Here is a 22,066-nt window from a genome sequence, read left to right as displayed (position 1 = left end):
TGAATATCTTTCCTTAGGGATTTTGGACAGATACCATTGCCATGGTCTTCAATAATTTTCCTTTTGCTCAAATCAAGATGTTTCACAAATGTTTAATTTCCCTCTACCAATTCCCTTCACATAATTGCTAAGAACATAGGTGCCAAATGGACAATAAACACAACAGTAATCTAGAGGTCTCAATTTGTATCTCATGTCAAGTCCTTGGGCGTAAAATGTTCAGAAAACCATTGCTTTCTGTACTGATAATTATGTGCTTAGATTTGCTATACAGACATTTACAAGAAAATCTATATTACATTAAATTAAAATTCATGTTAAATATGATCTATAAACAGTAGAGTTATGTACCTGTTGCTTTCTCTTTTAGGATGATTGCACTCAGGCAAGCAGCTTACTTCATTTGCTTGTTTGCTACAGTTTCCTGTGGTGAGTGGATGATCTCTAAAACGCCAAGTTAAGGGTGAGGGGGAGAGTAATTAAGCAAGACATCCGACCCTCAGGACACATATCCTTTTAAGGTTCAGCACCAACTACCACTTGGCAGATATATCATCCTAGACACACCAGAAGGAGGGGCCCAGAAACGAGAATGTCTTGGCAGGTGTCGACAGAATCTTCTGTTTGGAAAAGATTCTCTACAAAGCAGATCTTAAAACAGTCAGCCCTCTATTTTTATTATCAACATTAAAAAATCAACTTTATCTGAATATTCAGAAGAGTGCTAGGTATTTTATAGCATCTGGGTCCGACCCAAGTACCACAATATGTACTCAGTACATATTTTTACTCTTTTAGACTTCTGGGGAATCATTTCAGAAAAGAAAGTACCTAGTTTATATTTAATTTAGGAAGCCATCCATTTGAATAGTTTGAGTTTCACCATCAGGTTTTGATCTTATTTCTCTTTCTATCCATTAAAATTTCACAGAATAGGAATTATTTTAGACACTATGTTTCATTAATCATTGTAGAATGGAGTTTTCACAATGCCACCATTATGGGTGGTTTCTGAGTCTTTGTTGACTTAAGAAGACCACATCGCAATGATGTTTATGGCTAAGACAAACACTTCTAGGTGTCTAGGGTAAGGGTTACATTTGGCAAAAAATAAGTTCTTAAGGAAGAAGCTTTTTTCCCCTAAACCAAACTCCCCTCCATCTGTCCCCTCATTCCAAATTGCTCTTCTGAGCCATAATCATTACCACGTACAAATACATTGAATGCTGAGGAGTAGAAGCCAGAGATGCTGTGAACCATGGTCAGTTCAATTTTATTATTTTTGAAAAAAATTATGATCATGCTAGGGAAATTAGAGGTGCAAATTAGCAGAAAATGAGAAAATACCTGTCATCTGTAGTCTTATAATACAGAGGCAGCCTTTGTGAAAAATATCTTTTTCAGATATTTTTCTGCATGTATCTTTACACACTCAACAAAGATGTTATCAGATACTTTTTTGTAACTTATGTTTCCCATTTATAGTGATCTTTCAAGCAAATAAACATATATCATGTTTTTAGAGCTTAATATTCTTCTATATTCATGGTATTTTTGTATGCACATTCTTATATACATGTTTATTTCAGTAGAAAAAAATTTTGGAAATTAAAACACCAGATATAATAAAGGTGTGCATATTTTTTAAGGTTTTATAATATATATCATCAAATTATCTTCCAGAAAAGTTGTTCCCATGTTAGAAGATAGGGAGAAACCAAGCTAAGATCACATTTGAGGGAAAATAATTTATGTACAAATTATTATGGTTGAGCATGATAAATGAAAATCAACCAAATATTTTTATGCATAAGTGCCCATAAAATAATTTTAACATCGTACATCAAACCCTAATATGTCACTATTTCAGGAGTTCCCTGGCCGTCTAGTGGTTAGGACTCTGTGCTTCCACTGCAGGGGACATGGGTTCGATCCCTGGTCAGGGAACTAAGATCCCACATACTGCACAGCAGGTATATTTCATCCGGCTTCTGCATTTAGTCACATCATAAGATCTTTGGGTATTCCATGGACAAAGTAAGAAGGTTTAGAATGCAGATACATTTCTTTTAAAATTATTATTTCTTCCAAATCAATGTGCCTTTTTTTCAATGATTCTGTCACAGGATGCTTGACTCAACTATATAGCAACACCTTCTTCAGAGGTGGGGATGTATCTGCCATGTACGCCCCAGATGCACAATACTGTCAAATGATGTGCACCTTCCATCCTAGGTGCTTGCTATTTAGTTTTCTTCCTGAAAATTCAACCAGTGACGCAGACAAAAGGTAAAAGTTGATATTTCTTTATTGGAGAAGCCAGTCATTTTTCAAAATGGAATCAGTTGTGTGCACCATATAGGAAGGTTATGTTTCTAAATGGCCAGCTTCATCGGAATCACCCTGAGTAGTTCTTATCTAAGCAGATTCTTAGGCTCAAGCCCAGATCTATCAAACCTAAGTCTCTTGGGCCTGGAAATCTGCATTTTAAATAATGACCTCATTCACTTAGAGCCATAGAAGGTAGTCTTTTCCTATCCAAGACCTCAAGGAAAACACTTGAAAATGACTGAGTTATGAGATTATCTCAAGAAAGGGTCTAATAATAGGTGAATATTTCACCTGAACAAGAAAGGTATTTGCTGTCTGACGCATGATCACACTTGTGGATAGCATAGTTCTTAACTATAGAAGGCAAGTATTTTGTTGAGAAAATAATTAAAATCCAGATCTTGTAACCTTGGGAGAAGTTAGGTCTGAATGATGCCTATAATGAGCCAGTTTGGGCACCTATAGTATACATGGTATGTGTATGCCTGCACGTGCATGCATGCGTGTGTGTGTGTGTGTGTGCATGCTTGTGTGCACATGAATGTATATTATTAACTGGTAATTTGGAAAAGTATGAGTATTTGAAAAGCAGTTGGTAATGAAAAGTCTTCTTCAGTCATAAAGTTGCTCAAGTACAGCCATAGTTTTATTATAATTGTCTTTAATTTTGATCAAATATCCAGAAGGAATATTTCTTCCTTGTTCCCATTTCCATATCCATAATTCTTTTCCTTTATCTTTACTCTATTTGAATTAAAAACTAGGAATTAGACTGTCATTCCCTGATTCTACAAGGGAAATGAAAGTGGAAATGTTAGTCATGTGGTCGTGTCCGACTCTTGGCAACCCCATGGACTGTAGCCTACCAGACTCCTCTTTCCATGGAATTATCCCAAACAAGAATACTGCAGTGGGCAGCCATTCCCTTCTCCAGGTGATCTTCCCAACCTAGGGACCGAACCCAGGTCTCCTGCATTACAAGCAGATTCCTTACCATCTGAGCTGCCAGGGAAGCCCTCTACAGGGAAACTTGTATAGCAAACCTAGACTGCATGTTAGAGGTAGCAACTGTTCAGTTAAAAAGTTGAATTAGGTTCTAGAATCCTTTTAAATAAGAAAATTACATTAAAGTTGACATTGAAGACAGAATGAAGTTTTTTAGTAGGTGTGGACTGTAAGGAGTTCATAATCAGGATGAATACCAGATATAGATGCAACTCGCATGACCGATTTAATTTCTTAAGTAAATGAAAATATTTATAACAACAATCACAAGGTGGGAACATAATTCCCACAAAGTTTGGGAACACAGGAAGAATCATTCCCTCTTTTATATGATTAACCTTCTGTACTTTGAAATGTGAATATAAAGGAAAACAATGCTAAAGTTAGATATTACAAAGATTGTTAGGTATTAAGGAATTGCCTCTAAGAATGTTTTTTCCCAGCAGATGTCAGGCATGCTGTATTATTTCCCTTATTTCTGGCTGTATTTATGAGTGCATAGAAATGCTAGACATTTCCTCAATGTGTGTTTATTATTCTACTTCTTATTAAGCTACTTTTAAAACACAGGTTTGGTTGCTTCTTGAAAGACACTGTTACAGGAACCCTGCCAAGAGTGTCACGGACAGGTGCAATTTCGGGACATTCCTTAAAGCAATGTGGTCATCAAATTAGTGGTAAGGTGTGGATTTCTGAGCTCAGTTTGAATGGACAGTGGGTCTATCTTAGAACAGCTTCTGCTCAAAATCTGTAGCACCATGCACTTTTGGAATGGAGCACTTAGATAACAGAAATGGGGTTGTATTCTGGACGCACCCCCTTATCTTAATCAGTCATCTCATACTTGAGGACCCTCTATTATTTATGAGGTTGGCACTTTGGTGTAAGATGTACAGAAAGTAAATACACAACCGAACAGTAGTCTCCCTTTGATTCCCAAACAGAAACAGACCCACAGAGAAAAAATTTAATGGTTACTAATGGAGAAGGGTGGAGGAGGGATAGATTGGGAATTTGGGATGGACATGTACACACTGCTATATTTAAACAGATAACCAACAAGGACCTACTGTATACCACAGGGAACTCTGCTCAATATTCTATAATAACCTATATGGGAAAAGAATCTGAAAGAGAATGGATATACATGTATGTATAACTGAATCAATTTGCTGTTCCTGAAACCAACACAACATTTTATATCAACTGTAGACCACTATAAAATTTTTAAAAAGCTACCCAGCCCAAATTGATGATTTACTTCCAGAAGGGAAACTAATTGAATTTGCTCTATGCGATTTATTTGGACAGCTTGCCACCGAAGCATTTATAAAGGAATTGATATGAGAGGACTCAATTTCAATGTATCTAAGGTGAAAAGTGCTGAAGAATGCCAAGAAAGGTGCACCAACAATATTCACTGCCAGTTTTTCACATATGCCACGAAAACCTTCTTCAATGCAGAGTACCGGTGAGTAAAATTCAGTGACTGTTCTTTCTGATGGTGTTTTCAGAAACATAACCTCTTTTTCTTTATAACACAACTGAAAATCAGAGAGAGTTTTTAGGTCTAATCAGTTTTCTCAGGCTTAAAGAGAATAAGGATATTCTTAAAGAGATGGGAATATCAGACCACCTTACCTACCTCCTGAGAAACCTGCATGCAGGTCAAGAAGCAACAGTTAGAACTGGACATGGAACAATGGATTGATTCAAAATTGGGAAAGGAGTACATCAAGGCTGTATACTGTCACCCTGCTTATTTAACTTATATGCAGAGTACATCAGGCAAAATGCCAGGCTGGATGAATCACAAGCTGAAATCAAGATTGCCAGCAGAAATATCAACAGCTTCAGATACGCAGATGATACCACTTTAATGGCAGAAAGTGAAAAGGAACTAAAGAGCCTCTTGATGAAGGTGAAAGAGAACAGTGAAAAAGCTGGGTTAAAAATCAACATTCAAAAAGCAGATCATGGTATCCAGTCCTTTCACTTCATGGCAAATAGATGGGGAAAATGTGGAAACAGTGTCAGATTTCATTTTCTTGGGCTCCAAAATCAATGAAGACAGTGACTGCAGCCACAAAATTAAAAGACAGTTGATCCTTGGAAGAATAGCTAGGTCAAATAGCTAGACAGTGTTTTAAAAAGCAGAGACATCACTTTGACGACAAAGGTCCATATAGTCAAACCTATGGTTTTTGCTGTAGTCATGTATGGATGTGAGAGTTGGACCATAAAGAAGGCTGAGCACCAAAGAATTGACGCTTTTGAATTGCGCTGCTGGAGAAGACTCTTGAGAGTCACTTGGACTGTAAGGAGGTCAAACCATTCGACGCTAGAGGAAATCAACCCTGAATATTCATTGGAAGGACCAGTGCTGAAGCTGAAGCTCCAATATTTTGGCCATCTGATTTGAAGAGCTGACTCACTGGAAAAGCCCCTGATGCTGGGAAAAATTGAGGGCAAGAGGAGAAGGGGGCAACAGAGGATAGGTGGTTGGATGGTATCACTGACTCAAATGGACATGAGTCTGAGCAAACTCAGAGAGATAGCGATGGACAAAGAAGCCTGGCGTGCTGAAGTTCATGGGGTCACAGAGCTGGACACGACTTAGAAACTGAACAAGTCTTCTTCTTATTTTATTCAATTTTGGCATCATTTTTCTGAAGAGAAAAATTTCCATTTGGTCCGCAAATACCCTGTGCTTGCGGAGTGAGGATTCAGTAGAATAATGTCCTGTAGAAGAACAGCTCCTACTGCACCCTCACCTAACCTTCCCTCGATAGAGGGGGAGATGTCTATTTGATGAATAACACAATCCCTAACTCACTCATCACTGAGGTCACTGTTCTGATTGCTTTGTTTATTTTCCACTGACCATGGATCATTTTCAACAGGGAATGGACTTCTGCAGGTACCTTGAAGTTTAGGAAGCAAAGTAACCTCTGTTTTTCACATTCAGGAACAACTGCCTATTAAAACACAGCCCACAGGGGACACCTACGCGTATAAAGGTGCTGACTGACGTGGAGTCTGGATTCTCACTGAAGGCCTGTGGGAACTCGAAAATTGGTAATTGTATGGCTCCTGCTTCACTGTGTGGGCATCCACAGTGGCTCAGTGGTAAAGAATCTGCCTGCAGTACAGGAGATGCATGAGACATGGGCTCGATCCCTGGGTCGAGAAGATCCCCTGGAGAAGGAAATGGCAACTCACTCCAGTATTTTTGCCTGGAGAATTCCATGGACAGAGGAGCCTGGCGGACTACAGTCCATGGGGTTGCAAAAGGGTCAGAGACAACTTAGTGACTAAGCAACAACAAACAAGGGAATACTAGTCATTATGCCAAAAACCTTGGCTTTGTAGAATAATGCTCATTTTAGTGATGTTCACAGCAATCAGTGAAACACTGTACCATAAGGAAGGTAACCAACCAGAAAGTCACTGAGGGCAGATATTTATGCAGTCCTTCATTTGATTTGCACCATAGAGAATTAAGGGTTTCCCTTGTAGTTCAGGTGGTAAGAATCTGCCTGCAATGCAGGAGATGCAGGAGACACAGGCTCAATCCCTGGGTTGGGAAGATCCCCTGGAAAAGGAAATGGCAACTCACTCCAGTATTCTTGCCTGAAGAATCCCATGGACGGAGGAGCCTGGCAGGCTATAGTCTGTGGGGTCGCAAAGAGTCAAACTTGACTGAGTGCACACACACATACACACACACACACACACACACACACACACATACACATTTCACTGTGTGATTGTAGTAGGCAGAAAAAGAGCCTCCCCAAAACATCCACATCCTAATCTCTGAAATCTGTAAATATGTTACCTCACAGGGCAAAAAAGGCTTGATTAAATATGTGATTATGTTAAAAAACTTTGAGATTATTCTGGATTATGTGGATAGACCCAATGTAGTCACAAGGGTCCTGATAAAAGAAAGAGAAAGCAGAAGGATCAGCAAGTCAGACAGAGATTAGAAGAGGTTACACTTCTGGCTTTGAAAATGGAGGAAGGGTCCTTAAGTCAAGGAATGCAGGTGACCTCTAGAATCTGAAAAAGGTAAGGAAAAAAGTCCTACAGAGATTCCCAAAGGAACAACGCCCTGCTGGCATCTTGATTTAAAGCCCAGTAAGACCATTTCTAGAGAAGGAAATGGCAACCCGCTCCAGTATCCTTGCCTGGAAAAATCCCATGGACAGAGGAGCCAGGTGAGCTACAGTCCATGGGGTTACACAGAGTTAGACACGACTGATGACTAAGCACTACACGTTATTCCCATCGTGAAAGAACTAAACAACAAGGACAGAGATCCATTTCAGACTTCTCGACTTCTGATCTGCAGAACCGTGAGATAATAAATTTGTGTTGTTTTAAGCCACGAAGTTTGGGATCATTTTTTAAGCAGCCATAGGAAACTAGTTCAGTGACACTGTAGAGAAAACTATGTGGTCATTTCTTGGTGGTGTCTATTATCTAGTGAAAGGACTCTAGCATAATAAATCAATGAAACCCTGTAGTTTCAGACATAGGGATAATTTTAATTGAAAGAGCCAGAAAATCTGCTAAGATATTCTGTCTTATTTAGCATATCAGCATGGCAATGATAACACATTATTGAAAGCAAATTATCAATAGCCACTTCTATACAGTATCAAGTGCTGACTCTGTGCCAACCCCTGAATGGGGAGCTGTGCTAGGATCCTGCCTTAGAAGACTGGGAAGTTGGCAGCAATGCCTCTCTTTTCCCATTGGTTCCAGCCTCCCCCAACACACCTCTTCCATGGTGTGCTCCAGATTTATTGCTTCAAATTAAGTATTTTTTAATTTTTTAATATTCAGATTTGGTTCTTTTCTGTAATTTAATTTCTGTCTATTGATATTCTCTGGTGAGACATTGTTTTCATACTTCTCTTCAGTCCTTTAAGATTTTTTTTTTTTTGGTGTGTGTGTGGACCATTTTTAGAGTCTTTGTTGAATTTGTTACAATATTGCTTCTGTTTTATGTTTGGGGGCTTTTTTTTTTGGCCATGAGGCATGTGGGATTCTAGCTACCCTACCAGGGATCAAACCCATATCCCCTGCACTGGAAGGCGAAGTCTTAACCATTGGACCAGCAGGGAAGTTCCGTCTCCAGTTCTTTGGACATGGTTTCCTTTAGATCTTTTAACATATTTAAAATAGCTGATGTAAAGTCTTGGTATAGTAAATCTGATGCTCGTGCTTCCTCAGTGATGGTTTATATTGACCTTTACTTCTGTGTATGGGCCATATTTCCCTGTATCCTGACATGTCTCATGAGTTTTTTTGTAAAAAAAAAAAAAATAATAGACTTTTTAAATACAAGCACGTGACAAACTCAGGACATCAAATTCCCTCCTTCCTCAGAGTTTATTGTTGTTGTTGTTGTTACTATTTTGTGTTGCTGTTTGTTTGGGGACTTTCCTGAGCTAATGGTGTACAGAGTTTAGTCTCTGTTGTGCCATGACCATGGATGTCTGTGCCCAGCCTCCTCCATAGTTTTCTAATGACAGGACAGAAGTTTCCTTGGGTGCCTAGAAGTGGTGAGTTTGCCAGCCTTGGACAAGGGGCTTTTTGTGAGACTTAGGGTATGCATTTCACTGCCCTGCCCTGCCCTATACAACTTTGCCCTGGCCTCCACTTTCTGCTGACACAGAGCTCACAGAGGTCAAAGTCAGTCCTCGGTGAAGGCTCGGGGTTTTCCCAGATCTCTTGTGGACATGTGCAGAGCCTCTGTGATGCACACAGTCAGCTCCATACAATCATATGGCTTTGCAGATTCCCAGGAATGTCTCAGAGATTTTCAAACTCTCCTTGGTTTTCCTTCTAAGATTTTCATTGGCTTGTGGTATGCCCCTGTTATTACTCCTGACTTAGGCAGCTACAATGTTGTATAACAGTCACAATCTTTTTTTGTTTTTTTTGACAAACACTTTCAAGGAAAAGGCTGTTAACACTGAGGAAGTTCTGAATCAGGTCAAAGAAACTCAGTCCTTGGGAGTAGGGTTTTCCTGAGAACCTCCAGTCAAATAATGACAGTTATCTGGGGACAGGACTTGAGAGTAGCTCCAGCTCTGTTCTGCCCCCTCCTGAGGCCATTAGGCTGCTGGTTTTCCCCATGATTGTGGCTATTTTCAAGGCTTCCATGGAGCTGTGGAGAGGGGATGAGGGGGCAAGTTAAAACCTCACAGAACTCAGGGTTCTTGCTGAGATTTGGCTGTTGTTCTTGGATAAACACTCCCTGGGCTGTTGTAAGCCTTTGGTTCATTTCTAGAGTTCTGAAATGATGTTAATTTTGACAGTCTGGCCAGGGATCTCTTTTTTTTTTTTTTTTATGAAGGAAAGGGTTTTGGAAGGTCTTTACTCTGTCATTCCTACTGACATCTTGTAGTGCTTTTGACAAACAAAACAAGTGAAAACGAAACTAGCTTTAGAAAACAACATGGTCTTTGGAACGTAGTAGCCCCTGTTCTTTTGTCATCTGGACGGGTCAGACTGTGACTGCACTTTGTAGTCAGCAATGTGTTCCATATTTTGTTTGGAGCAACAGACATGTCAAAAGAGAATAACCAAGATGCTGAGATATCTAGAAATACAGGAAAATAAGATCCCATTAAAGAAACAGATTAGACATTTAACCTGAAAAAGTCAGGATGACTGTTTTAAATTTTTGTTTTTGAAGAACGGTCATTGAGAAAAGGATTGGACTAATCTGTGTGGTTTCATAAAATAGATACTACTGTGATGAAAATAAGAAAAAAAATCTGACTCCTAGAGTGGTCCAGACGTGAACCTCGTCATGAGGTAGTCAGCTCCTTGTCATAAATGTCTGAAATAAAGGCTGAACTATTTGAGAGGATGCAGTTGTAGGTAGACATGGAATCCCATAAATTCTCTTCCAGCTTAAAGTCTGATTTTTTAAAAAAAGATTTAATTAGTCGAGGTCTAATTTCCTAAACTTCCCATCTGAAGATATTATGTGTGGCAGGCACATGCTCTTGATTAACTATGTTCATTTAAATTTGGATTCTTTTTGTCTTTTTCATAATTGCTACCATTATTCTTTAAGCTTACATAATTTTAATAGAATTTGTTTTTGTTGTTCAGTGGATAAATCATGTCCAATTCTTTGCAATCGCATGGACTGCAGCACGCCAGCCTTCCTTGTCTTTCACTATTTTCTGGAGTTTGCTCAAACTCATGTCCATTGAGTCGATGATGCTATACAACCATCTCATCCTCTGCCACCCTCTTCTCCTTTTGCCTTCAAACTTTCCCAGCATCAGGGGCTTTTCCAATGAGTCAGCTCTTCATATCAAGTGGATAAAGTATTGAAGTTTCAGTTTCAGCATCAGTCCTTCCAATGAATATTCAGGGTTGATTTCCTTTAGAATTGACTGCTTTGATCTCCTTGCAGTCCAAGGGACTCTCAAGAGTCTACTCCAGCACCACAGTTCGAAAGCATCAGTTTTTCAGCTCTCAGCCTTCTTTATGGCCCACCTCTCACATCTGTACATGACTAATGGAAAAACCATAGCTTTGATCATACAGACCTTTGCTGGCAAACTGATGTCTTTGCTTTTTAATAGGCTGTCTAGATTTGTCATAACTTTCCTTCCAAATGTCCAACTCCATGACCCCACAGACTGTAGCCTGTCAGGCTTCTCTGTCCATGTGATTTCCCAGGCAAGACTACTGGACTGGGTTGCCATTTCCTCCTCCAGGGTATCTTCCTGATCAGGGATCAAACCTGTGGCTCCTGCTGTGTCTCCTGCATTGCAGGCAGATTCTTTACCAGCTGAGCCACAAGAGAAGCCCAAGAATATTGGAGTGGGTAGCCTATCCCTTTTCCAGTGGATCTTCCTGACCCAGGAATTGAAATACTTTATATATTATCAAACTGAGTAAATTGGGTAGATAATAAAACATAAGTAAAAGTATAATTGAGATATAATTATGTCATGGAAAATGAAAGTGGATTTCCTCTTGTTCTAATTTCATTGGGTACACGACATTCAGGTTTTTGTTGATGTCTTTATTAAAATATTTTTCAGAATATTCAGGAAAACATAACACAAAAGCTCATGTGCCTAAGGCCTGAATTTCAGGGTCAGGGTAATATAAAGAAAATATAAACAAAGCTGAGTAGCTTAGGTATTTTGTACTGAGTAGGGTAGAGCACAGGTTAAGACATTTTATTTCTCTGAAATAGGAATCTGTCTTTTATCAGATTGAGACCAATTTTTCCTTCTCCCAAATGGCAAACAACAAACTTGGGGATGTTTCAACATACATTTTTTTTCACTGAGGATGTGTTGTTCTATGAACAACAAACAGTCATAGTTTCCTTAGTTATGATGACGAAGTACAAGCACATGTAGCATCGTGACATGTACATCATGTACATCTTCCCCTGTGGGTTCACAGGCTGCCGCATGGACATTTTCCAACATCGTGCGTTTTCAGATGTGGACGTTGCCAAAATTATCGCACCAGATGCTTTTGTGTGTCGAACCATCTGTACCTATCACCCCAGCTGTCTTTTCTTCACATTCTATACAAATGCATGGAAGATAGACTCACAGAGGTCAGTAGGCGTGTGTCACATTTGCTACTGTCTTGACATAGTTTTATACTTTTTTTCCTAAGTTTTGTTCATTTCCCTCAAAACACTTGAACTCACAGAATGAACTTATGGTTACCAGAGGGGAAGGTGGTGGGGGAGAGGGATAGTTTGGGAGTTTGGGGTGGACACGTACACGTTGCTGTGTTTAAAATGGATAACCAACAAGGACCTACTGTATGGCACAGGGAACTCTGCTCAATGCTATATGGCAGCCTGGATGGGAGGGGAGTTGGGGGAAGAAGGATAATGTATATGTATGGCTGAGTCCCTTTGCTATCCAACATTGTTAATTGGCTATACTCCAATATAAAATAAATTTTTTTTAATTAAAAAAAGCAAAAATCACTTGAACTCAGTTTAAATAGGTGCTCTTCTGCCAGGTGCAGATTAGTTAAGAGATTAGCAGACTTTCCTACCCATCTTCTCTTACTTAAACAGACCATCCAATCAATGAAACAGTACCCACAGGATACTTTTCCTACTAATCTTAATGTTTTGTATTAGTTTGAAGTAAACCACCCACTGGGAGCATATCCTTTAAACTCCTTTGTTCTGACCCCAGAGTTTCAGAAACGAGAGCCCTGTTTATCCTGATCACAGTTCCGGTTCCATCTCTTGACCCTCAGATAACCTGTTCTTTTCTTTACACACAAGATGGAGCTAAGAGAAGGGTATCAAGTTATAATAGCATCAGTGCCATAAATCCCCAGAATCTGTTCTTTCCTCTTTTTTTTTTTTTTTTTAATTAGAAGGTAGAACTTTACCTTTCTCCTCTTTTGGAGCTATCTGTGCCTTAAGTTTTCTTCAGAGGGAGATGTGGCTTGATTTACATTTAATCTCTGTAATTGATTAGAATCCTGTAGTCTGATGTTCTTTGGTGAGAATTTCTCAGAAGAATAAAACTTGCAGGGGGGTGTTTTTTTATATGAGGTGTTCTTGTATTTGCCTTTAATGGAGTTTTCTTCCTTTCTCTTGCTTGTTTTTGACAATAGAAATGTTTGTTTCCTTAAGACTTCCCAAAGTGGGACCCCAAGTTCCCCTACTCCTCAGGAAAATGCCATCTCTGGATACAGCCTTCTAACCTGCAGACAAACTCTGCCTGGTAATGCGATGTGAAAAAAAATATTACACAAAATTTGATACCTTCTACGATCTTCTAACAAGCCTCAATGTTCCAGAAATTTGTGTATGGGTGGCTTATCATTTGCATTTCTCTATCTTTTTTACGTTTGTCATAGGCACAGAGCCTTGCCACTCCAAAATTTACCCACAAGTTGCTTTTGAAGGAGAAGAGCTGCATGTGACCTTCGTTAAAGGAGTGGATGATTGCCAAGAGACCTGTACAAAGATGATTCGCTGTCAGTTTTTTACTTATTCTTTATTCCCAGAAGACTGTAGAGGAGAGAAGTTAGTGAATGCTTATTTTTCAAAGACAGTTGGCAGATAATTTCCTGGGCTTTCATCCTCTGAGGCTTAATCTCATGCTGATCATCTTGTCTAGGTGTGAGTGCTCCTTACGCTGGTCTCTGGACGGCTCCCCAACTAACATCACTTATGGGACGCGTGCAAGCTCTGGTTATTCTTTGAGGTTGTGTAGACGTGGGGACAGCCGTGGTGAGTAAATTTCACTTTTTTCATAAAACTGTAGAGGGATGTCTGAGTTGTTTTGATAACATTTTTAATCTTCTATAATAGAATTACGTGTCTTGTTTTCCTTAATTGAAGGGGACTGTGATTCACCCCCTGATCCCAAACACTAACTTCAATGCTCTCTTTTTAGTCTGTACAACAAAAAGGACACGCATTGTTGGAGGAACAGATGCTTCTTGGGGAGAGTGGCCCTGGCAGGTCAGCCTGCAAGTGAAGCTGAGAGCTCAGAGCCACCTGTGTGGAGGGTCAATCATTGGACGCCAGTGGGTCTTAACTGCTGCCCATTGCTTCGATGGGTAAGGTTTGGCTGCATCTGATCTGGAGTTGTATCTCGCCTCTTTGTTTTGAAGACTCTATAATCAATTTCTCTATCATCATGTCAGTTTATTAATATCTATCCCTCCACAAAGGTACAATAGCTTTTGGTGGTAAAAACTTCGAAGATTTTCTCTCTCAGCAACTTTCCCAGGTGACCCAGGGATAAAGAATCCGCCTGCCTCCAGGGAAGCTTCGATCCCTGAGTTAAGACTCTCTGGAGGAGGAAATGGCAACCTGTTCCAGTAAGTGTGGCTGGAAAATTCCATGGACAGAGGAGCCCGGGCTACAGTCCATGGGGTCACAGAGTTGGACATGACTGAGCACGCATGCACGCGGTTGTTAACTGTAGTCACAATGCTATACGTTATATCCCCAGAACTTATTTATCCTATAACTTTGCTCTAGATAGTAATTTTAGGCTTGTTTTGCATATATCCATATTTAAAGAGTTAATTTAAATTTTCACACTTCCCAAAATATAGATATAATTTAAATAGTGCTGAAGTTCCTCTCATTTGCCCTATTAGAGGTGTTATGTAAAAACTGGGTTTTCCTCTTGGTTGGATGTCAAGTCAAAAGACACAACCAAGCCAAAGATCGGGAGAAGGAAGGATTTATTATTGCAGTGAGTAAGGAGAACACTGGGGATATTTTCCAAAGCAGTTGTGTCCCCAAACAGCAGAACTGGAGAAGTTTTAAGCTAAGGGTACATGCATATTCTTGAAGGGCCTTGGCCTGAGTCCAGGCCTTAGTTGATTGAAGTCAAGAGGGTCAGAAAAGGTCAACATCATCATGCCTTAGGTTCTAGCTGATCTGGTGGTTGAGTGCTTCTGGCTAATCTTTGCCATTGAAAGACGACTTGGGGTCTTTACAGCTGATCCATAATCTTTGCTATTGTTACGTCTCTTGCCTGTAATAGTGCTTTGTCTTTGCAATCTTTTATTCCCTTTAAGGTCATTAATTACTGAGACTTATTCAAGGACCGGGCTTTCCTGTGGTTTAGCCATAAAGAAACTGCCTGCAATGCAAGAGATGTAGGTTTGATCCCTGGATGGGGAGAATCCCCTGGAGGAGGTCATGGCAACCCACTCCAGTATTCTTGCCAGGAAAACCCTATGGACTGGCAGGCTATAATCATGGGGTTGCAAAAAGTCCAACACGATTGAAGCGACTGAGTACATTCAAGGACTAGCATTGTGGCCCGGCTTAGATCACAAAATAGCTTAGGCTAAAAATGACTTCTTTTATATCAAGAAAACCACACCTGGATCTCTTTGTCTGGGGACCCCCTATCCTATCTGGTTACAGAGAGACTTGTGTACAGTCATTCTTTCTTGCCAGTTCTGAATTTCACGGAAGTGATTGCTTTCAACTTGGTGAATGAAGCATGATTTTCCATGATAAACTGCGAGACATCTCCCGAACATAGTTTCTCTCAGAAAGAGACAGCAACATTCTTGTATATTCACTTACAGAAAACACGACATAATTATGCATTTTCCAATATTTTTAACTAAATCTTTAGAGTTCAGCACTGCTGCTGTTGGTGCTAACTTGCAAGGAGGAGAAATTAGGTATGTAAACATACGTTTATATGTAGTATTTTCTTCCCAGTTCTTTTTTGAAAGGTAAAGTGAAAGGAGAAAAGAGCAATATCAAAGGCCAGTCTTTCTGGTTTCAAATCAGTTCTTATTTTTCCCTCCTAGGCTTCTCTTGTCAAATATTTGGCGCATTTATGGCGGCATTTTAAATCTGTCAGAGATAACAACAGAGACATCTTTCTCACAAATCAAAGAGATTATTGTCCACCCAAATTATAAAATCTCAGAAGGCAGTCATGACATTGCCTTAATAAAACTTGAGGCTCCTTTGAATTTTACTGGTACGTAGCCTATTTAAGGAGACGTGTATAGCTGAATTGTGTTGGTTTAAATTTTCACGTCAATTTCAAGGAGGGGTCAGAATCTAAGGAGACTGTCTTAATTTTCTGGTTAATGAAGTTGCAGGAAAGATGAGTATTGCCAGGAAAAATAATTTGACATAAAATGTCTTCTACTTAAGGGCCAAGATGTGTTGCTTAGTTCTTTCAGGAAGGAATACAGCTGCATATTATACTATTGAAATAATAACACACATAGAAGGGAGCGTGACTTCCTTTGACAAGAGGAGCAGAGTTAGCATTGCCTTGGGCATAGGCATATTAGGAGTATATGAGGGCAAATTCAAATATTAATTTCCAGGTGAAACCTGAGTAGGGAAGAGACTGATGGACAAGGCAGTTCTGGGAGACAGTAGCTTTGTGGTTGGATGGTACAAAGGTCCAACGCAGGTTGGACCTGCGTTTGGAGGTACAAATTCTCCACGGTTGCTGGATGCCTGCTGGGTCTGCTGAAGATTCCAGTTACCCCCATGGGATTGTTATTAAAATCAGTTAATAAGTTAAAGTGCCTAAAAATCATGGCTAAAACAGTGTAGACCCCTCTGCTATTACTATTAAGGGAATCATACACAAGAACTTGTAAAGGCTCTTGACAATAAATTTGGGTTCAGAGTTTTAAAATTTAATCCAGAAAATGTAACACCAAAAATGACTGTGATGGTGAGACATTTTCTTGGGTCATTGACCTTAGGAACTGAGTGGAAAGTAAAAGGTGTACTGTACTTGGTGCTACTCTAGAGAAGGAGAATATAGGGGCAGGGAGAGTATGTATTTTTAAAGTCAATGTCCATAACTAAATCTAGCCAAACTCTAATGTAAAAAATACCTTTCAGGTTTGCAAAAAGCAATATGCCTACCTTCCAAAGATGATACAAAACCAGTTTACACTGACTGTTGGATAACTGGATGGGGCTTCACAGAGGAAAAAGGTACCACATGACATTTTATATATTAAAACATATGGAGTGGATCTGTTTAATTGCCCTCTAAAGTTATATCCAGATTCGTGATTCTTTTCCTAACTATTCATTCCCAGATATGCATTCAGTAATTCTTGAGAAGACAGAGTTTTGCTTGGTTCTGGAAAAGTTCATAGGGTAATCTCTTAAGCATCTTTGTTTGACTTCTCCTAAAGAATTGGTCCCATACAGGACTAACAACTTCCCCAAGCCCATCTTGTCCTCAGAATTAATAGAGTTCCCATCTCCCAAGGCCACTGTTATCCCTTGGATTAATAACCAGGAGTATAGGCAGACATATCATCTCTCTTTCGGGAAGACTTTTAAATCTTTTTTTAAAACACATCCTTCCTGCAACCTGGTAAAGCCTGTGAACCTCTTCTCTAATGATGCTTTTACACCCATAAATAAAACACATAGGATTACAAAGAAAACCAATGAAACTGCAACTTATCAGAATACTTTGAAAATGAAAGCGTTAATAGCTCGGTCATGTCAGACTCTTTGAGACCCCTTGGACTGTAGCCCGCCAGGCTGCTCTCTGTCCATGGGATTCTCCAGGCAAGAATACTAGAGTTGATTGCCATGTTCTCCTCCAGGGGATCTTCCTGACCCAGGGATCAAACCTGGGTCTCCTGTACTATAGATGGACTTTTTACCATCTGAGCCACCAGGGAAGGCTTTATTTCTTAATAATTAATATCAATCAACTTTATTATAAATTGTATAGTTCATTCCTGCCAAATTGAGAACTATAGATTTTTTAAAAACTTTTTAAAATTGCAGTTTAGTTGATTTACAATGTTGTGTGAGTTGCTGTTGTATAGCAAAGTGAATCAGTTATACATATATCCACTCTTTCTTAGATTCTTTGCCCACACAGGTCACTGCAGAGTATTGAGTAGCATTGCCCATACTATACAGCAGGTCCTTATTGGTTATCCATTTTATGTATAGTAGTGTGTATATGTAGATAACCAATAAGGACCTACTATATATGTTGAGGGGCTTCCCAGGTGGCATTAGGGGCAAAGAACCTGCCTGCCAAGACAGGAGACATAAGAGACTAGAGTTGGATCCCTGGGTCAGCAAGATCCCCTGGAGGAGGACATGGCAACCCACTCCAGAATTCTTGCCTGGAGAATCCCATGTACAAAGGAGCCTGGCGGTCTATGGTCCATCGAGTTGCAAAGATTAGGACTCGACTGAGCGACTGAGCACAAATATGTATACTTTTTCCAGTTTTATTGAGATATAATTGACATACATGACTGCATAAGTCTATGCTGTACAGAATAATGTTTTGACTTATATATGTTGTGAAATGATCACTATTATAAATTTGGTTAGCATTCATCATTTATTACAGATGCATGCGTGCTAAGTCACTTCAGGAGAGTCTGACTCTTTGCGACACTATGGACCGTAGCCCACCAGGCTCCTCTGCCCATGGGATTCTCCAGACAAGAATACTGGAGTGGGTTGCCATGTCCTCCTCCAGGGGATCTTCCCGACCCAGGGATCAAACTTGCATCTCTTATGTCTGCTACATTGGCAGTCAGGTTCTTCACCACTAGCACCACCTAGGAAGCTCCTATTACAGATACAGACATACACAAATTTTTATATGAAGAAATGACCTTCATGGAAACTTCATCATTCTCATTTAAGACTGTAGTCTTACTTCTATATTTATTTTATTGCCTCCTTCTGGTCTTACCTCACAGGTAAAATCCAAAATACCCTACAAAAGGCAAATATTCCTTTGATACCAAATGAAGAATGCCAGAAAAGTTACAGAGATTATAAAATAACCAAACAGATGATCTGTGCTGGCTATAAAGAAGGAGGAAAAGATGCTTGCAAGGTAATGCATTAGAGTATGAAAAACACACAATAGGCCACTTGAGAAAAATCATTTCAAAATATGTTTTTCCAAGAGTAGTTCTCTATAGCTTTCTAAATGACTTGGAACCAAATAATCTGATAATTTCATAGAAAATCTTCTAAAAAATTGAATATACAACTGTAATTTTTATATATTATCTGTCTCACAGCAGGCGTATGCCATCTTTAAGGGAAGACAATTGTGCAGACAATCATTGTGCTAAAATACAAGCACATGAAGTTTATCTCACCTTGGGATGTGATGATGTCAAATTTTCTGTGTTGGAAAGAACAGAAAACGCCAACTATATACTGTTGAATTAGGTCACTTTTGCCATGTCCAACAGCTCATGAGACACATGAAATATCTGAAGAGCTACGAGAAATTGTTTGTGTGGTGTGTGTGGTATGACTACAAAATTTTAAAGGCACATCCATCATAACCTTCTCTCATTTTGTTTTTTCTACCCACTGTGACACAGGGCGATTCAGGCGGTCCCTTGGTTTGTCAATATGAAGAAACATGGCATTTGGTGGGCATCACTAGTTGGGGTGAAGGCTGTGCCCGCAGGGGACAACCAGGAGTCTACACCAAAGTTGCTGAGTACGTGGACTGGATTTTAGAGAAAACTCAGGACAGCCATGGTCAGTCTTTGAGGAAGTAGCCAGCTTGAGAAGCTTCATAGACATGGGGAAGAGCCCCCTTGGAGTATTCCATTAACAACCTGCATTCAATTCATATGCTGAACTTTGGGGTTTCTCATCTGCAAAAACCCCACAGAGGACAGGAGGAGTGGTGTCTACTTCTTGTCCTTGTCATAAAAGGGACAATGCATAATGCTTTCAGCATTTGGTAATAATACCGTAATGGGAGAGAAAAACAACCGAGTATCTCTACAATTGTTTGTTATGAAATAAAAATGGCAAAAGAGTGTGATTAACGTGTTTTATTCTGATAGTGAAACAGAACGGAAGACAAGTGACTCCAGGTTGTAACACATGGCCTGGGATCATTCTAACCTTACCACTGCCTCTGGAACTCAGTCTATCTCAGGGATAATAAATTCTTCTCTCGGCCTCACCTGCACAGTCATTCATACCAACTACTGCCTGCCTCATTTGGGGTGAAGAGCCAGTGAGCTTGGATTTTGTTCTGCCAAGTGCAATGGAAGAAACCTGTGAAATATGCACTTTTGCAAGGAAGACATGGGTTATCTGAACCTGTAAGATTAGCAGTGCAGCTTTCCATGTCAGCTTCTTACCTTGGTTCCCTGGGCATTGCCACAGGGCTCCAGACTGGCCATGCAGGGGAGACCTGTGGGGCTGCAACTGTCTGGGTGCAGTTTCTGCTACAAGATCCTCAGATAGCCTTTGTGGAAGGCAGGGGATCTGATCTGCTGGGGGTTCAGTGGGCTTCCCAGGTGGCGCTAGTGGTGAAGAACGTGCCTGCCAATGCAGGAGACATAGGAGACACAGGTTTGATCTGTGAGTTGGGAAGATCCCCTAGAGGAGGGCTTCAAAACCCACTCCAGTATTCTTGCCTGGTGAATCCCATGGACAGAGGAGCCTGGCGGGCTACAGTCCATAGGGTTGCAAAGAGTTGGACACGATTGAAGTGACTTGGCACACATAGTGGATACTGGGTTCTGCAGTAGTAACCCAAAGGTAGTAACAGGTAAATTGCTGGTGGTCGGAAGCAGTCCTGGGATGAATATCAATTCTTATGTAATGCAAATTCCAAACCAGTCAGTGACCAACCACCACAAGTGATATCAGGTAGTTATATCCCATTCCACTGAACTGACTTGACATTGACACAGAATTTGACCATTCACAAAATACTGTGTAAATGAATTAGAAAAATAGAAAAGCAAAGTTCCTAAAAGAGGTTGAGTTTTTCCTTCTGTGTTCACAAACACACTGAGAGGTAGAAAGAACTAAAGATATAGGGGGCTGACTGAAAGAAAACCACAAGGTCTGAGTTATTCATAAACCACGCAGTAGGAAGCTGAAGAGTTAAGGGCTTACTCCACAGATAAATTCCCCAGATTTTGTAATATCCAGCTGGATTCCCTGAAATGACTTTAAAAAAACAAAACCTCACAACTTCAACTTTTACTTCAGTGTGCAATGCAATACTGGTCTCTGTTCTTTGTGGGTGTTGTTTTATATTTAAAAAGAAAAAAAAGTAGTTTGCAATGAAAATCTTTTATCTTGGCTTCTAGTGTCCCAAATCCTTGAATAGGATTTGAAGGGCTTGCAGTGTAATTCTTGGGCTTTTTTTTGTTTTTTACCCTCAGGCTTTTGCTGGTCAGGGAATGACCTCCTTTGGTCAAAAGAGGAGAGCTTTAAATGTGAAGCTCCTCCGGGATATGCTGATCATTTTAAAGTTGCCAAGTGGAACCAGTGGTGCTGGACTGGTCTCTTTATTACCCATCATGTGTTCAGTACAAGGGGGAACAGAAAGAGCACTTCACACAGTAAGAGCGTCAACAAACTGAGATGTGTGTAAGAGGCTAAGAGGGCCAGAGGCTGGCATGACTTCAGCTTCACCAGGGCGAATCGACAGGGAGGCGTGGGGCAGCACGGAGCCTGGAAGCCAGTGCTGTGCCACTGGCATAGGAAGCTGCGGAACGCCCAGCACATATACACATCTGATACGAGGTCAGCCAAGGGCACCAGCATCTGTCTCATTCCTCACCGAGGTGTGGGAAACCTCTAAGGTACACTTAAAAAATGTATGAAAGTGGGAGCCACTTTCATTCACATCTCATACATTATAAATGGGCATTCACCTCTAATGAGTGAGGACGTCTGTATGCTCAAGATGAAGCAATGGCAGCTCAAAGAGGTAAAGAGACTAATTCAAGGTGACCTGCAGGACAGAGTCAAGACTAGGACTGGCTTTCATATCCTAGGTCCATATCATGTTGTATTATGAGGAAGATAAAAAATGACAGGAGCACATACAGCCGTCATTTGCTATTTTCATTATCATCTAAAGCAGTGGTTCTCAACTGGACACACTCCCAGCCAGGGGACATTTGGCTATATCTAGAGACATTTGGTTGCCACACCGGATGATGTGGGTACTAGTGGGTAGAAGCCAGGGATGTTGGTAAACATCCTACTATGAACAGAACAGCCCCTCCGAACAAAGAATTATCTGGCCCAAACATTGGTAATGCCAGGGTTGAAAGGTTAGTATTAAAAGAGAATGAAAAGAGGATATTTCAGGGACAGCAAGGAAGAGGTTTCAGGACGTGGGAGTCTGTGCTTTTCTTCAAAGCAAGTCTTGACAAGAAAGGAGGAGCTCCA

The 22,066-nt window shown here is 40.2% G+C and overlaps 1 protein-coding gene across 2 annotated transcripts; it reads left to right on the top strand.

The window, feature by feature from the left end:
- The first annotated feature begins 371 nt into the window (after window positions 1-371).
- KLKB1 (kallikrein B1) lies at window positions 372-19,685 on the top strand. 2 transcript variants are annotated; one of them, XM_081521724.1, is made up of 14 exons: window positions 372-429; window positions 2,127-2,289; window positions 3,907-4,013; window positions 4,648-4,807; window positions 6,305-6,414; window positions 11,797-11,956; window positions 12,988-13,097; window positions 13,240-13,402; window positions 13,497-13,609; window positions 13,776-13,941; window positions 15,670-15,845; window positions 16,736-16,831; window positions 18,589-18,728; window positions 19,231-19,685. In XM_081521724.1, exons 1-14 carry the CDS (start codon window positions 372-374, stop codon window positions 19,411-19,413), a joined length of 1,905 nt encoding a protein of 634 aa, XP_081377850.1. In that variant the 3' UTR covers window positions 19,414-19,685. The 2 variants fall into 2 exon arrangements, with proteins under 2 accessions (XP_081377850.1, XP_081377852.1); XM_081521726.1 differs by lacking the exon at window positions 18,589-18,728 and having other exon boundaries at window positions 19,231-19,265.
- The last annotated feature ends 2,381 nt before the right edge of the window (window positions 19,686-22,066 follow it).

Source organism: Giraffa tippelskirchi, chromosome 8, assembly GCF_054371585.1.
Source record: "Giraffa tippelskirchi isolate mGirTip1 chromosome 8, T2T-mGirTip1v1.2.pri, whole genome shotgun sequence".
Taxonomy (NCBI): domain Eukaryota; kingdom Metazoa; phylum Chordata; class Mammalia; order Artiodactyla; family Giraffidae; genus Giraffa; species Giraffa tippelskirchi.
This window is presented reverse-complemented; position numbering and strand designations above follow the sequence as displayed.